The following is a 17,621-nucleotide window of genomic DNA, read 5'->3' on the forward strand; positions in this document are numbered from 1 at the left end:
TGCATAATTTACGAAAGTTAAGTTAACCTTCTGTATCCAGTCAACTGTGTATATTCTTCACTGTGTCTATAGTAAGCAGGACATATTCAACATATTTTTATTGGCTCCATGTGATTGGTATTAGAGGTCTTTTGGGTTTAAATGTAATGAAGTAGTTAGCATTTGCACTGCTTGCTATTTTTATGCCAGAAACGTACACTTAAGTTACAAACGTACAGAAAATAGTAGGTTGAATTAACTTGCAAAACCTAGTTGTGTTAACTTCATGCTGCATATTTTTTTCACAGTTGACACAAAGTAAGTTAAAGGTGGAAAATACATAAAAACATGGTTCTTTGAGATTTTACTAAAGTAATTACGGTTACCAGAATCAAGTTCTGTGCATTGTAATAAAATGTTTATAAACTCATTAGTAACATCTGGCTCCGCCCACTGACTCCAACCTCACCACTAGAGGCCACTCTGTCCTACATTTAAGTTAATTTACTCAAGACCTGTTACTGATTGTATATGGGGACATAGTGTAGGCTGGTCTTAGTATTTTTTTGTCTTGTTTTCAGTAAAAATATCTAAAAATTCTTAAATTAAGATGCTTTTTCTTGATGAGCAAAATTACCTAAGAAAATATGTCTAGTTTTTAGACCAAAAAAACCAAATGTAAGTAACTTAAATATTTTTGGTCTAAAAACTAGTCTTATTTTCTTGGGCATTTTGCTCATCAAGAAAAAGCATCTTCATCTAAGAATTTTTAGATATTTTTACCGAAAACAAGACAAAAATACAAATATTTTTTTTCTTGAAAATCAGACTTTCTTAGTATTTTTGTCTTGTTTTCAGTAGACATATCTAAACATTCTTAAATTAAGATGCTTTTTCTTGATGAACAAAATATAGTTAGAAAATAAGTCTAGTTTTTAGACAAAAACTATACAATTTAAGTGAATTTGTGCTTAAAACAAGTAAAAACATCTGCCAACGGGGGTGAGAAAATTTTGCTTAAATTAAGTGTTTAAGAAAAAAGAAATCTTATTTATAGATTTTTTCCCACCCCATTGGCAGAGATTTTTGCTTGTTTTATTGTATTTTCTTAGGTCATTTTGCTCATCAAGAAAAAGCATCTTAATTTAATAATCTTAAGATATTTGTACTGAAAACTTGACAAAATACTAAGAAAGTGATTTTTGAAGTGTAAGTCACAATGGTATTGTTAGATTTTTCAAAATATTTTATCCAAATGCTTTCAAAAAGTGGTGGGGACATGTCCCCAGCGTCCCCAGTGTAAATGACACCTATGACAGCACGCCAATTCATGACAAATTAGTTTGTATTTCTTTTGCACAAACATGTTTTTTAACAACACATTTTTATTTAGTACTTGTACTACGTTTCCTGTAACTGTTAAGTTGCTTTAGCAGATTTAAAATCAAGGTCTCTCCGGATTCTTGCTTTATTGGTTTTTGCATTTTTCTTATGCTGGGTATATTATCACATCCTTCATCTTAAAGCAACACTATGTAGTTTTTTTTACCTTTAAATAATGTCTCTAAAATTATTTCAGTGATAGAACAACTTTTAACTGGACAAATTGTACTGTTGCTGCAACCTGAGCAGCCTCCTAGCTGCTACAAGCACACTCTGAAAGTGGCGGTGGAGGGTAGGAAACACAGCTCCGCCCCTCTCCCTGCCTGCAGAAGAGTGTCTGATACCAGGCACTGTTGCGCTTTTCAACCACATGGGGGAGCTGTAAGTCATTTTTACATGGAAACTACAAAGTGTTGCTTTAATAAGCTATTGAAGAATAAAAACAACACATATGTAAAATGGCATATGGCTAAAAACGTAGCTTATTTCAACTGCTGTGTGAACCCAGTGCTTTACTTTTGCAAGGGACTGAATCTCAGGCGAATCTCTTCTTTATATCTATAGTGTTACCTGAGACCTAAAACTTTTTATTACATTTATCACATAGTATTTACTTTGGTAATTTATAATTGTATTTTGTAATAATAGATATGTCTCTTTTGATCTCTTTTTATCAAATGGTAAATAAAGAAAATGCCACATGAAAGACTGAGCTTTGTCACTTTTTCAAATTGTCCCGAACTCAAACAGAGTACTTATGAAGCTGTTTTTCCCACTTCCACTTTCTGTACCTAACTTTGTGAAAAATATTTGCATTCAGCAAATGCTTTAATTCAAAGTGACTTACATTGTTTTCAAGGTACAGTACACAATGTATCCAAAACCATTATCCATTGAGCTTACAGAATGTATTTTCTATAATAGACCTAATGATTTTTACCATCGTTACCATTATGATTACCATTGTTTTACAACTCTCGTGCAATGAAGCTAAACCACTAATGAAACTGTAAAATGCAAACCCCAAAACTGTGGCTAACTGCACATTTTTATAATCTTAACTGTTTTTATTTCAACCAAACCAGCACACAAATGCACAAGCACACACATATTTTATATATAAAGTTACAGCATTCATGACTAGTCAAGATTTAAAGTGGAAATTACATCTACAGTCAATTCTTATAGATTTAAGGCAGCAACAAATATTTTACAGTTCACATTGTCTTTAGCACAGGATGTAACACTTGTATGATATGAACAGATGATAAGGCTGTTGTGAATTTGCAAAACTGACACATATGACCTCACAATGCAATACATGCTTTAATGAACAGAGAAGACGCAACACCAAATATAAAATAAGCAAAAAAAAATATATAATACTATATCAACTTTAATACTGTAAAACGCTCTGCTATCTAGCAATGTGCCCAATAGCTGTTTCTTTGAAAATAAATGGGATGATAAGAAATATATATAATAATTACATAATGTATTATAACCCTACTTTGTTTAGAGATCCAGAAAGTCCAAACATTTGATCAAATTGGAAATTGAACAATATAGTATTTTAGCATTTATTAATTTAATTTATTATTTTTTAATGCCCACAATTATGCCAGCAAAGCATGCTATTCCCGACGGGATCATGAATGCCCGTGTGGCATTCCAGTATGCTGTAGATAAAGATGGGAATGTAGGTTCTCAATCACTTTGAATTAACCAAAGCACAGCTCCTGTTATCTCACATGTCATCTTATGAGACCAGGAAAACAACTCAGACAACACAAACCAGTGTGAGGCATTCAATTATTGAAAAAAAAATCATCAGGTGCCATCTACAGGCAAAACTGGTGCCTTTAAAGGGGTCATATTATGAGATTTTTCTAAAGATGTAAAATAAGTATTTGGTGTCCCCAGGGTGCTTATGTAAAGTTTTAGCTCAAAATACTCCACAGAAAATGTATACTAGTATGTTAAAATTGCCAATTTGTAGGCTTGAGCAAAAATGTGCTTCCTTTAGTGTTTCCTTTAAAATGCAAATGAAGTGTATGACCTCATGGGAAAAACAAAGTTGAAATATATGTACGTTATACAAAACATTCTGTACAATGTGAACAAAGCTGTTGTATCGTGGGAAAAAAATAAGATATATATCAGTTGTGTTTTTGCTTGTGCAACATCTCCATCTTCCTGTTGACATTTCTGAATGATGCAAACCTTATTTTGATAAAATCATTTTTTTTATTCATCCTATTAATCTGTCTTGCTTGTAAAATGACCTTTATTACAACTCTTTAAGACTATTACTTCATACTTCACTACACAGATAAAATATGAGTAAATTTGTTTCTACATGTACTGATTGCAGCAAAATGTATTACTTCGAAGAAAATCAGCTTTATGTTGTACAGCTAAAAAAATTATATATATATTTTAATCCAATCTATCTTGCTTCTAGAATGACCTTCAATACAACTCTTCAAGTTTCCCGTCACGATTTAACCCATCATGAGAAAACCATTGTCATTGTTTTCAACATCATCATTGTTCGCTTGGGCACATACCTTTCGCGTCATTTTTTGACGAACTGGGGACTTCAATACTATTACGTCCGTTGCATTCTCTTTCCTATTTTATTACCATTTGCGCGTCGGTTTAGGGTTAGATTACGCAAAATTAAACAGTGTACGCGAAATTAAACAGTTGTCACCTGGCGTTGGGGTTAGAAACAGTTGTCACCTGGCGTTGGGGTTAGAGTTAGGTTTGGGTAGGGATGTCATTATGTAAATCTAACCCTAAACCGACGCGCAAATGGTAATAAAATAGGAAAGAGAATGCAACGGACGTAATAGTATTGAAGTCCCCAGTTCGTCAAAAAATGACGCGAAAGGTATACCCTTCACGTCAACATATGACGAATGGTCAAGTGTCGTCAAATATTGACGAAATGGGGTGAGACTGTGTTAACTGGGAACTCTGTTGTCATCTGGGTGGGCGGTGTCTGTATTAAACCCAATATCACTAATGTATGGCTGGTCAATCTTGTTGTGGCTGACCTGATCTTCTGCTTTACACGACTGACCTCGCTCATCAGTTTATTCATTTATCACTGGCCTTTTGGAGACTTTATCTGTAAGTTTATGAGCTTTCTTAAATATACCAACATGTTCTGCAACGGTTATCCCTTCCCCACCCTCCCACCCTGGACCACCACCTATGAACTCTAGTGTTCCCCCGCCACCCCCCCCTTATATATTGTTTTTATTATTTCATCCCAACCCTGTAATTATGTATGCCTGTTTGCCCCTGTGTTTATTTATTATGTTTTTCTGGGTTGTCTCTGTTTGTCTATCGGTCATGTCTCGTGTTTAGTGTTCCTCTGAGGAGCATCTAGTATCCGCTCCTTGGGGGGGGGGGGGGTACTGTCAGGATTCTGCCTGTTTATTGTTTATTGTCTGCGCCTGGGTTCTCGTCTTGCCAATTCCTGACACATATAATCATTGATTCTTTTGATAAGTTTTTAAAAGTAGAAGAGAATAAATGTGTGATTTAAAATATTTTTATGCACAAAACTGCATTTATTTTTAATACAGTAGATGATTTTAAAATGGACATGCAAAACCAAAATACAGGCATAAAATACACACACATTGTAAAAAAAAGTATGTGATCAGTAAGTCATAAAACATTTTCAGTTTCTTTTTTCATAAGTTGACATGTACTGCCAATTTTCATCAAAAATGTTTACAGTGTACGTTGTCTTTAGCACTGGATGTAAAACTTTTATGATATGAACATATGATAAGGGTGTTGTGAATTGCAAAACGTATGACCTAATAGGCAAAACAAAGTTTAATTATATGTACTACAATACATTGTGTACGTGCAAGAGCTCTGTCTTGCAGCAATGTGGACAGAAGCTGTTGCTTCGTGGAAAAAATTAAGATATTTATCACTTGTGTTTTTGCTTGTTCAACATCTCTTCCCCCTTCCTTTTGGCTGACACTTCTGAATGACTTCAAAGTGTCTGCTGCACATTCAGAAGAACACCCGAAATCGGAAAAAAATCGTAATATTGCCTACAGGTAAGACTATCACAGCACACAGCAATTAATAGAAAGTTTATAATTGTATTATTCTCCTCTTTATGCACAAATATATTAATAAAAAAAATATATATATATTTAAAAATATTCCACATGTTATGATGGCAGAGAAATACAAATTTGACATTTTTAACTAAGTTATGTTGTACAGCTTTAAATATTTTTATTAAAGAAAAACATTTTTTATCAAATGTATTTATCTTGCTTGTAGAATGACCTTCAATACAACTTCTCAAGTCTCCCATCACGATTTAACCCATCATGAGACAAATACTCTGGACATTGTCTGTTACATCATCATTATTCTCTTAGGCACCACTGGTAACTCAGTGGTCATCTGGGTGGCCGGCGTCCGTATGAAACCCAATGTAACCAACACGTGGTTGGTTAACCTCGCTGTGGCTGACCTGATCTTCTGCTGTACACGAGTGACCTCGCTCATCAGTATATGCATTGACCACTGGCCCTTTGGAGTCTTTCTCTGCAAGTTTAATGGCTTCTTCAAGTACGCCAACATGTTCTGCAGTGTTTTTCTTCTGGCTGTCATCAGTGTGGATCGAGTGATCTGTGTGTGGTGCCCAGTGTTCACTAGGAAGAAACGAACGTTATGTTCTGCACGTGTGATCAGTTTGGTGGTTTGGATTGTGGCGTTGATCTTCAGTTCACCGTACATTGTCTACCGAGAGGTCAAAACTAGGAACAACCTGAGCCTCTGCTCAATGAAGGTCAGAATAGGTTTGCAAAACGGTCTTGTCTTGTCACGCATCTATATTTGTCACATTCCACAATTTTCATTTTCCTGTTGTGGATGCTGATTGGTTGATTTGTAGATGTAATAATTGTAGGATGTGGCAAATGTTTTTCTCTGCTTCTTGTGCATGTCATTGTGAAGTTACTCACAAAGTTGTTAATTCCAATTATCTTAAATTTGCAGGAAACAGAAGCAGTTGGAGAAAGTTCAGCAAAGTATGTTTACTACTACATTCGCTTCTTTTGTGGATTTGTGTTTCCTTTCCTGGTGATCTTCATCTGCTACACACTGGCTGCTGTTGGGATTCGCAGAACGAGACTCTCCGGCAAATCAAGACCTCTTCAGATTCTTGCTTTATTAGTTTTTGCCTTTTTCTTCTGCTGGGCACCTTATCACATCCTAGGTCTTGTTAAATTAAGTAATGAAAACCACCCATTGGTAAAGTTAGGATGGCGTATGGCTTCAAACTTAGCCTATTTCAACAGCTGTGTGAACCCAGTGTTGTACTTCTGCACGGGACTGAATCTCAGACAACGCTGCAATCAAAGCCTGTTAGGGATTTTTTACAGAGCTCTTACTGAAGAAGGCCGAACGTTGTCTCAGGACACCACTAACAGCCAAACTGTGTTTTGAAAGCATCTGGTACACCACACACATGTATGACTGTCAGTATTGGGAAAAGTAACTTTTAAAAGTAATGCATTACAATATTAAGTTACTCCCAAAAAAGTAATTGTGTTTTCATGGAAAGTAATGCTTACGTTAATTTTTAGTTACTTTTGCGTTACTTTTTCTTGGCTGAGGCTTGATCTCTTTTAAGCCTTGCAGGTGTTTTTATGACTGAAAAGTTCTGCATTCAGAAATTGCATATTTCATATTTCATTACACATCTTGTTGATATTACATTTCTTTGCTGTAGATTAAGTGCATAAAAAATTGCGTATATCTTTTCATTCAATACAATGTTTGCTGTTATTGTTAGTCATGTTTCTGGGAGCTAAGCAGAAAGATAATAACAATAAATGTTTATGCCTGTACTGCCCTACAAGACCAGAACACAACAGCACGTCAGATATTGAAAAGATTCAGTACAAATTTAAAGAGGAACAAGTTGCATTTAATTATATTACTACCTTTATTACATAAGATTTCCTTAATTGTTGTCCTTCCCAGCTTTACAAAAATAGCTCTGTGTCTGCTGTAATATGTAATTCAAAATGAAATTGAAAGTAAAAATAAATGAATAAACTATGCAAAGCTTGAATCATATAAAAACAAACACACAAATGCAAAATTATATGTAGGGTTGAGAAGGGTATTGAGTAAGGAATAATTTGACAACGTGCCGTTGAATTCTTCGAAAATAATGCACACCCAATGTGGTAATGTGGCACGACGCGGAGTGTGCATTATTTTCAAATAATTCAAAGGACCGGAATCAATTATTCCTCTTATACCACAGTTACCACAAACATTGCTCTGGTGCCTTTTTTAAGACATTTAAAGGTTAGGTATGCAGTTTACAGAAAAATAATCAACACCCATGGAACATTTATCAGCCAATCAGAATCAAGCATTCCACAGCACCGTGGTATAAGCCTCTAGATTTAGTAAAGGTTAACCCTCAAATGTTCCTTATTTTCTGTCTACACTTCTGGCCCTTGGGGTCTATATGAAAGCATAATTTAAAGAAAAATAAAAAAATTCAATAATACAAATAATATAGTTTTTTTTACTTCTCATCTATACAATAAAGCTGTGTTTTGAGATATTTTAAGTACTTTTGTACCTGTTTAAATTCCTCAACTACACCATTGGCTTGCCTGAAAAATATCACATTGTTATGAAAAGGCACATAAATGATGATCTAAATTTGATTTAAATTGTTTCTAGATATTGGTGTTTCAGCCATCGGTTTTTAGAAGAAAAAAAAAACACATAAAAGAATTACTGTTTAAGAATTAAATCATTTCGACCAGCAGATGCCCATAGAGACCCATTCATTTCACTGGATATCGACATCTGCTCAACATCACCACTTTAGTGATACATTTTGTGAATTTATGTTTATATAAAACATTAAAGAAAGCACAATAAATATTATTTCAAATAGTAATTCGACATATTTTTATTGGCTGCATGTGATTGGTATTAGAGGTCTCTTGGGTTTAAAATAATATTTCAATGTAATAAAGTTATAGCATTTTCACTGCTTTCTATTTTATGACACAAACGTACAATGTAAAAACTGTGCAATATTTTTTGTCAAATAAACTACTGTTTTTATTTAACTTTAAAAAATTTAGTTAAACAAGTTTGTTAGGGTTGTGTCTTTGTTTGTTTTGTTTGACTTCTTGTATTATTATTTGCCCGTCTCTCTTGCCTTGTTTATCTCCACCCCATCATTTGTTACCATGGTTTCATTTAATTGACTCAGGTGTTTTGTATCTGTTTATTATTGTTTCAGTTCTCCCATTGGTCATTGTCATGTATTTAGTCACTTCCTGTTCACCTGTTTGTTACGGTTCATTGTTGTTGTTATGTGTAACCGTGTGTAGTGTTTTCCAGGGTTTGTTTTTGTGCTACGTCGTTTATTATTAAAAGTATTACTGCAAATGGATTCACTCTTACCTGGTCTTCACTCCTCTGTTTGCGGTCGTGACAAAGTTCTTCTTGATTTTATAAGTTATGTAAACTTTTTTAAGCCAAAACTTAAAATATTAGGTTGAATATATAGTTGCAGTAAATAAATAACATAATGCATTGTAACAAAATGTTTATAAACTCATTAGTAACACCTGTCTCCATCCCCTGACTCCAACCTCACCACTAGAGGCCACACTGTCCTACATTTAAAGAACTTAATTTACTCAAGACTTGTTACTAATTGTATGGGGACAAATTCGTCCACAAAAATTTTAAAATGTTCTCTTTAGGGATGTCCTTATTTGTAAAAAGGGTGTATATCTAAAGAAAGGTTTGTACTAGGGTTGAGTTAAGCTCTAGTCATTATAATTAGCTGTATATATATACAGTACATATATACATACTTAGCATATGGCCTACTTTTACATTAAGTGTGTGTGATGTTTGCTTGTGCATTTTTTCCCCTCTTCCTGTTGGCTGACACCACTGATTGACTCAAGAAAAAAAATGAGTTCCTTAAGAGCTGAATGCTGCTAGACTGAACAGTGATCAAATAGTGACCACGGTTTCTGCTACACAGACTCATTCAGGGGTGACAAACACTTACAGTATTGACATTGTGAACAGTACAGGTAAGACATTACAGCACAGCAATTCATGACAAATTTGTTTGTATTTCTTTTGCACAAACAATACATTTTTATCTAGTCCATGTAGTATACTATGTTTCCTGTAACTGTAAAGTTGCTTTAGCAGATTTAAAATAGCTAACAAATTTGTGTACATTTCATTGCAAAAGTTACACATATAAAATATTTGGTGATATGTGTATGAAGTTCTAAATGAATTAAATATTATTGCTATGAAATTACCTTCAAAAGCTTAAATAAAGATTTGTATAGCTTGGTGAAAGATCAAGCTGCATTTGTACAAAATTATGGAAATGTATGTTTGCACATTTGTATAGTAAATCATTGGAAAATCAAAAGTACAAGGTAACTAAGATGGACAAACATAGGTCGTTCCGTTGTAGGAATTGATGCAGCACATATTGTGATATATATAAATTTTTTCACACAAGAAACACACACATCTCTGCTATAAATGAACACTTAAAGTTTGAACACCAAAAGCAAAACACGCTGTTACGCTAAATATTTTACAAAAGCAACACTAAAGCACCTTTTCTTAATGCCTCAAATTGATCTGTTTTAATTGTAGTATGAGCTTCAATACATCTGTTGCCCATCAATCCAAAGTTTACCATGAGAAAACTACATTGGACATTGTCTGCTACACCATCATTGTTCTCTTAGGCACCACTGGGAACTCTGTGGTCATCTGGGTGGCCGGCGTCCTTTTGAAACCCAGCATAAACAACGTATGGCTGATCAACCTTGCCGTGGCTGACCTGATCTTCTGCATGACACACATGACCTCTCTCATCAAGATTTTCATCGGCTACTGGCCTTTTGGAGACTTTATGTGCAAGTTAAAGGGCTTTTTGATGTATGCCAACATGTTCTGCAGTGTTTTTCTTCTGGCTGTCATCAGTGTGGATCGAGTGATCTGCGTGTGGTGCCCAATATTTACCAGGAAGAGACGGACTTTATTTGCTGCTCGTCTGATCAGTTTGGGGGTTTGGATTGTGGCAGTGATCTTCAGTTCACCAAACCTTGCATTTTGGAAGGTCTCCCTTGGCAAGAACAACAGCAGCAAATGCTCACTAAAGGTCAGAACAGCTTTTCAAAACTGCCTGAATGTAGTATATATATATATATATAAAACTATATATGTAAACCACTGTTAAAATAAGTGGTTTAACTTGATTATTTTGTATGTCTAAAATTTGCAGGAAGAAGTAAGGGACAGTGAGACTGATTCAGCAAAGTATTTTACCTACATTCGCTTCTTTTGTGGATTTCTGTTTCCTTTCATGGTGATCTTCATCTGCTACACACTGGCTGCTATTGGGATTCGCAGAACGAGATTTTCTGGCAAGTCAAGGCCTCTCCGGATTCTTGCTTTATTGGTTTTTGCATTTTTCTTATGCTGGGCACCTTATCACATCCTTCGTCTTAATAAGCTATTGAATAATAAATACAACACATCTGGGTTATGGCATATGGCTACAAACTTAGCTTATTTCAACAGCTGTGTGAACCCAGTGCTTTACTTTTGCATGGGACTGAATCTCAGGCGACGCAGCGGTCAAAGCCTGTTAGGGATTTTTCACAGAGCTCTTAAAGAAGAAGGCCAAATTCTGTCACAGAACACCATTACAGACGAATGTTCAAGTAGGCCTTTATCACTAGAATTGGAACCTGTGTCACCACCGTGTTAAGTTAATTACAGATACAAATTTTAAACTATTAAAATGTTCTTGTCTCATTGAATGGTTCTTGTTGTAACACAGTCTCACCCCATGGCGTCAATATTTGACGACACTTGACCATGCGTCAATATGTTGACGCGGAGGGTACACCTTTCGCGTCATTTTTTGACGAACTGGGGACTTCAATACTATTACGTCCGTTGCATTCTCTTTCCTATTTTTTTACCATTTTCGCGTCGGTTTAGGGTTAGATTACGCAAAATTAAACAGTGTACGCGAAATTAAACAGTTGTCACCTGGCGTTGGGGTTAGAGTTAGGTTTGGGTAGGGATGTCATTATGTAAATCTAACCCTAAACCGACGCGAAAATGGTAAGAAAATAGGAAAGAGAATGCAACGGACTTAATAGTATTGAAGTTCCCAGTTCGTCAAAAAATGACGCGAAAGGTATACCCTCCGCGTCAACATATTGACGCATGGTCAAGTGTCGTCAAATATTGACGCCATGGGGTGAGACTGGTTGCTTCTTTATATCTAGTGTCCTTTCCTGAGACTTAAAACTTTTTATTACATTTATGTCACATAGTATTTACTTTGGTCTTTTTATAATTGTATTTTATAATAATAGATAGTATGTCTATTTTGATCAAATAGTAAATAAAGAAAATGCCACATGATGGAATGACTCAGCTTTGTCACTTTTTGAAATTGTACCGAATCGTCTGACGCAACCCCAGGTCAAAAAGACGTAGTATTTAATGTATTAAAAATATACTTAAAATACAAATAGTATGTTTATAATACATTTGTATTTCCAACATACTTATTTGAAGTGTATTAAAAATACGTTAAATTGCATTTAAACATATTTTTTAAAAGTATACTAGAAGTACACTTGTAATAAATATATACTTAAGTACATTTTTAAGAAATATGCTAAACTTAAGAATATTTTAAATGTATTTATATTAAGTGTACTAGAAGTACATTGGTAATAAATATATACTTAATTACATTTTTAAGAAATATGCTAAACTTAAGAATATTTTTAATGTATTTATATTAAGTGTACTAGAAGTACATTGGTAATAAATATATACTTAATTACATTTTAAAGAAATATGCTAAACTTAAGAATATTTTTAATGTATTTGTATTAAGCGTACTAGAAGTACATTGGTAATAAATATATGCTTTATTACATTTTTAAGAAATATGCTAAACTTAAGAATATTTTTAATGTATTTATATTAAGTGTACTAAAAGTATGCTGGTAATAAATATATGCATAATTAAACTTTTAAGAAATATGCTAAACACAAATGTACTTCTAGTGAAGTTTTAGTATATTTGGATAAAACATACTTTTTTCAAAACATGATTCATTAATTGTAATAAGCTAACATTGAACTTTCCTCAAGCCTTTCAACATTATATCATTCCGATTGCACAATAAGCTATTTTTTCAAAGATTTGCTTAAAATCTTACTTGTTTAATTTCAAAATCTTACTTGTTTAATTTCAAACAACACACGTGACACACGTGACTAAACCTGATTGGTTGTTGTCATAGTAACACGTCACGGTGCTATTTGAAACTTGTTCAGTTTAGTTCAGTTGTTCACGGTGCATGCGGTTGCTTGCATTAAACGTATAAACTGTTAAATTAGATGGCGACTCTGCATTAAACGTATTTATTTAATTAATCGGCGATCATATTTCACCAGAGGACTAAGATAAAACAACTCGATTTAAAATATGAGCAGTTTTAGTGGATCTGACGTTGAGGGAAAAAGTATTTCGCTTTTTGTTTGGAGATGAACGAGACAACACGAGGGTAAGTGATGACAGATTTTCACATTTCTTTATTTAGTTAACTATTAAATAAGTAAAACATTACATTACATTTAACCCAGCTTCTTTATGTAACGTTATGTCTGTGTTGCGTGTGGTAATTGGAACATCTTTATTTTCTGACTAACATTAGGCATTTCTCTTAAGCATTTCAGAAATCATTAAAACCTTTCTTTTTTTTAGCACAGCGACATAAATATGACCAACCAGATCCCAAGTAGACAGGAACAAATGAAGATATAGCGCATAGAAAGACTTATTCTTGGTGGTAAGTTTGTTGTTGCTATTTGATTTCACGTTTAAGTTTTTCTAATGTTTCTCTTGCAACGCTAACGTTAGTTTAAAATGAATGTTTGAGCTGTCTTACCTGAAAATACCATGATATGACCATATGGTTATTATAACTCCAGTAATGTTCAATGTCTAATGTTTATATCAGTTCAATCTTGACAACCTTATTGTCTTTTTGTTTATTTTTAAATGTATTTCTAATTACATATGGACACAAAAATGACATTGTAAGAAGGGATACTTTTATGAGAGATTGTAAAACTGCCGAGGCTGGGTTTGATTATATTATATTGTCTTAATATATTGTACTCGGGGTAAGTAAATCTTAAAACGAAAACAAATCATTAATCATCATTTACCTGCCTGTTGTTTTTCAGATCAACTGCTATTGACATTTTTGAATCGGGGCAAATGTGGAGTGAAGAAAAACGTTTGCAACACATCCATTCCAGGTGGCTAATTTCTGTCCTTTTGAATTATTCTTGTAAAAACCGTTTTTTTATTGTAAAGCTGTAAGGGACTTGGCCTAGTCATCATTGCACCATTTGGCAGGGCACCAGACTAACTTTTTTTACTAGGAGCACAGTGGCCCCCAACTGAAAATTTTAGGGGCGCAACCAGAAAATTTAGGGGCACACACGGTAAAACAACATGCTAACCAAATATTCACATGTCTACTAATTTATACTGTATTACTAATAAATACTTTAATTATAGATTCAGAAAGTACAATGTGCTGTTTCAGATTAGTGTCATATCCACTGATCTATATAAATGACTGGATTGCACATGACGTCACACTTGTGAAGCCACCGCGCCGCCATGTTGGTATACCCAAAAGTTCTATTTAATCAATGGACGTTATCAGATTTTAATGATAAAACATCACTTTACTCGTCTTCGTTTTTATATCTGAAGTTACCCTGTACATTATTACAACACAAACGTCCAAAGCATGTAAATAGTTATTTACTGAAAGTTGTACATTTTGCATTTTAAACAGTTATTATACATTCATCTTTATTACAGTATCAGATCAGCAGACAGACCGCAGCATATTTAGTATTAATGACAATAAACGTGCTCATTCTGAAATCTAAATAAATAATCATGCTTTGTACAGTATGTGCATGCAATAATTTGCTAGTTTTGTAATTATGTTATCTTAACTTACAAGTTACCTAAACTTATTTAGAGATATAACGCTGACCGTCACAGTGTAGCTGAATGTCAAAAAAAACTTTATTTATACCCGTGTCATTAGCAAATGCAGCAGACACACTCACCTTAATGTTTTTTTATAAATCCATTATCCTGCCCGATTAAAACATAAACATTGCAAATAACACCAGAATTAACAAATAATTAACGTACACATATCCTAAAAATTAACCTTGTGTAACTGATACGCTGTAAAGGGGGTAAATTTTGATCATGATTTTGAATGGAAGTCAATGACGCTCTCTGCCGGTTGGGTATACCAAGATGGCGGCTCGAACTCTGCGCTGGCTTCACCTCACGCAGTTACGTCAAGCGTTCTATGCGCAATCCAGTCATTTATATAGATCAGTGGTCATATCACAAAAAAAAGGTCAAATTTGCTGGTCGCACATGTGCGACCGGATGTAAAATTCAGTGGCACACTCTCAAATTTAGGTGGCAAAATGCCACCATTTGATAGCAGTCTGGAGCCCTGTTTGGCATCATTTCTGATTTCCTTAAATCTCCTTAAACAGAGGTGAACCTTAAGTTTGCAAGACCACAATAGACAAACAATGGAAAATGATCTAGGTTCAAATAAAACACAATTATCAATGTAAAACATATCCTGTAATACACACAGGTTGCTTTATTTCATGAGCCTGTTCTAATCCTATCTTCATTCCCACTTGTAGAGTGCTCTGACAGATAAAACTGACACGCTTGATGAGGACACAGTCAAGCTTTAAAAGGTAAACTGAGAAGTTAACAAAACTTCCATACATGCATATCTATGCCAATTTATTTTAAACATGGATATCCAAATGTTCATTCATTATTGGTTAATTGGTATATTCTGTTTCCTTTTCACAGCCCGTGTGATAAAGCAGTCTTCAATTACTACAGTGTCTGAATTGCAAGAAGAAGTCACCCTCCACTTAAACATGTGACATCTAAACTGTTTTGTGTTTTAGTTCAGCTTTTCATAGGTTTATCTTAAGTTGGTTAAAGGCAGAGTGCACAATTTTTGAAAGCCAATGTTAACATTTGAAATTACCTAAACAAACATGTCTCTACCCCAATAGAATCTGGACCTTCTTTTGATAGAGCCACCACACACATACGCAACCCCGGCAAGGATGTCAGTTAGTAGACACGCCCCTTACTGCTGGTTGGCTACAAGTGTGTTTTGGTAGTCGGCCCAATTTCCTTTTCCAAAGCGTTTTTCAAACAGCGTTTTTCAAACATTGTGCTTAATTGCTTATATTGCACTTAAACATTTTTTTTCATTAACTTTTTATGCAGAGAATTACAAATGATTATTATATACTCATTGCTTATGAATATTTAGTGATTGCATATTCATAGTGTACTTTTCATTAATACATTTAATGTTAATGTTGTAAAATTTGATAGAAGTAGCTCTGTAATTGCATTTCTCTGATATTTGTTTTATATGTTTCTCTTTGGTCAAGAGATTATGTATGTCTCTGTGCTTGATTAATTTACTTTAGGTATTTTTGTAATGTACACAACACAATATGAAGTATATTAAATTGTTCTGTATTCAAAATCTGTGTATGTGTCTTAAAATTTAATGATTTTAATATAACATTTTAAATATTAAAATCAGCTTTATAATAAAATAGAAGTGTAATGCTAATACATTTCTATTAATGTAATGCTAGTATATTTCTAATATGCTGAAGTACTATTAAAGTGTTCTTAAAGCACAGTTAAATTAAGCTTTAAATGTATTCTAACTGTATTTTTAAGTGTATGAGAAGTGCATTTCAAATGAATTTTAAAGAAGTACACTTAAATTGCACTAAATATATTTGAAGTTGTTCCAATTTAACACAATTTCAATATATTAAATATAATGCAAATAGATTAAAATTGACTTTAAATATATCTTGAAATGCATTTAATATATTTGAAGTGGGTTCAATATAATACATTTAATATGCATTTAGTATAGTAGCTTTTAAATATATTAAGTATGTCCCAAAAAATACTATTTAAATATATTTCTTTTTCACCTGGGACAGAACGCTTATGAAGATGTTTTTCCCACTTCCACTTTCTGTACTTGACTGTGAGAATTTTTTGCATTTAGCAAATGCTTTTATCTATTGAGCGTCCAAAGTGGCTTTTTCTACAATCCCCATATACCACCACTGTTTTACAACTCTCGTGCAATGAAGCTAAACCACTGATGAAACTGCAAAATGCAAAACCCAAAACTGTAGCTAACTGCACATTTTAATAATCTTAATTGTTTTTATTTCAACCAAACCAGCACACAAATGCACAAGCACACACATATTTTGTTATATAAAGTTACAGCATTCATGACTAGTCAAGATTTAAAGTGGAAATTACATCTACAGTCAATTCTTAAATATTTAAGGCATCATCATATTTTGTACAGTACACTTTGTCTTTAGCACAGGATGTAACACTTGTATGATATGAACAGATGATAAGGCTGTTGTGAATTTGCACGACTGACACATATGACCTCACAATGCAATAAATGCTTTAACAAGCAGAAGATGCAAAACCAAAGATTAACTCATTGACAAAACAAACTCGTTATACTATATCTACTTCAATACATATGCAAAAGCTCTGCCTTGCAGCAATGTGGACATAAAAGATGGTAAATATATAACGCATTATGCTTAGAGATCAAAAAAGTCTAAACAATTGGTCTGATGTCAAATTTAATTGAAAAAAACCCCCCTGAAAATTCAATTGGAAATTGATCAATAGCTTTTCAGCATGATTAATTTTAATACATTTAAATCATATTAATTTAATTTACTATAATGTTAAAGGAACATGCCCACATTTTGGGAATTTAGCTTATTCACCGTATACCCCAGAGTTAGATAAGTCCATAGATACCTTTGGACCCCCATGTCTGCTCCTAAACGTCACTGGGGGAAAGGCAAATGGTACTTTTTCGAAATCAAAAGTTATCTGGTAAAGGAACACGCCCACATTTGGGGAATTTAGCTTATTCACCGTATACCCCAGAGTTAGATAAGTCCATACCTTTCTC

At 33.8% G+C, this 17,621-nt stretch overlaps 2 protein-coding genes and 1 long non-coding RNA gene across 3 annotated transcripts; all 3 read left to right on the plus strand.

Annotated features, from left to right (window-relative positions):
- The first annotated feature begins 5,386 nt into the window (after positions 1-5,386).
- On the plus strand, positions 5,387-6,858 carry LOC141281088 (C3a anaphylatoxin chemotactic receptor-like). The gene is made up of 3 exons (XM_073812783.1): positions 5,387-5,453; positions 5,686-6,199; positions 6,409-6,858. Exons 2-3 carry the CDS (start codon positions 5,687-5,689, stop codon positions 6,856-6,858), a joined length of 963 nt encoding a protein of 320 aa, XP_073668884.1. The 5' UTR covers positions 5,387-5,453; position 5,686.
- Positions 6,859-10,093: 3,235 nt separating this feature from the next.
- Positions 10,094-11,215, plus strand: LOC135773509 (formyl peptide receptor-related sequence 4-like). The gene is made up of 2 exons (XM_065283129.1): positions 10,094-10,603; positions 10,727-11,215. The coding sequence occupies exons 1-2, from the start codon at positions 10,094-10,096 to the stop codon at positions 11,213-11,215; spliced, it is 999 nt and encodes a 332-aa protein (XP_065139201.1).
- Positions 11,216-12,523: 1,308 nt separating this feature from the next.
- On the plus strand, positions 12,524-15,772 carry LOC135777750 (uncharacterized). The gene is made up of 5 exons (XR_010544324.2): positions 12,524-13,043; positions 13,244-13,328; positions 13,729-13,803; positions 15,247-15,303; positions 15,425-15,772. It is a non-coding gene; the product is annotated as an uncharacterized lncRNA (long non-coding RNA).
- The last annotated feature ends 1,849 nt before the right edge of the window (positions 15,773-17,621 follow it).

Source organism: Paramisgurnus dabryanus, chromosome 19 (genome assembly GCF_030506205.2).
Source record: "Paramisgurnus dabryanus chromosome 19, PD_genome_1.1, whole genome shotgun sequence".
Lineage (NCBI taxonomy): Eukaryota > Metazoa > Chordata > Actinopteri > Cypriniformes > Cobitidae > Paramisgurnus > Paramisgurnus dabryanus.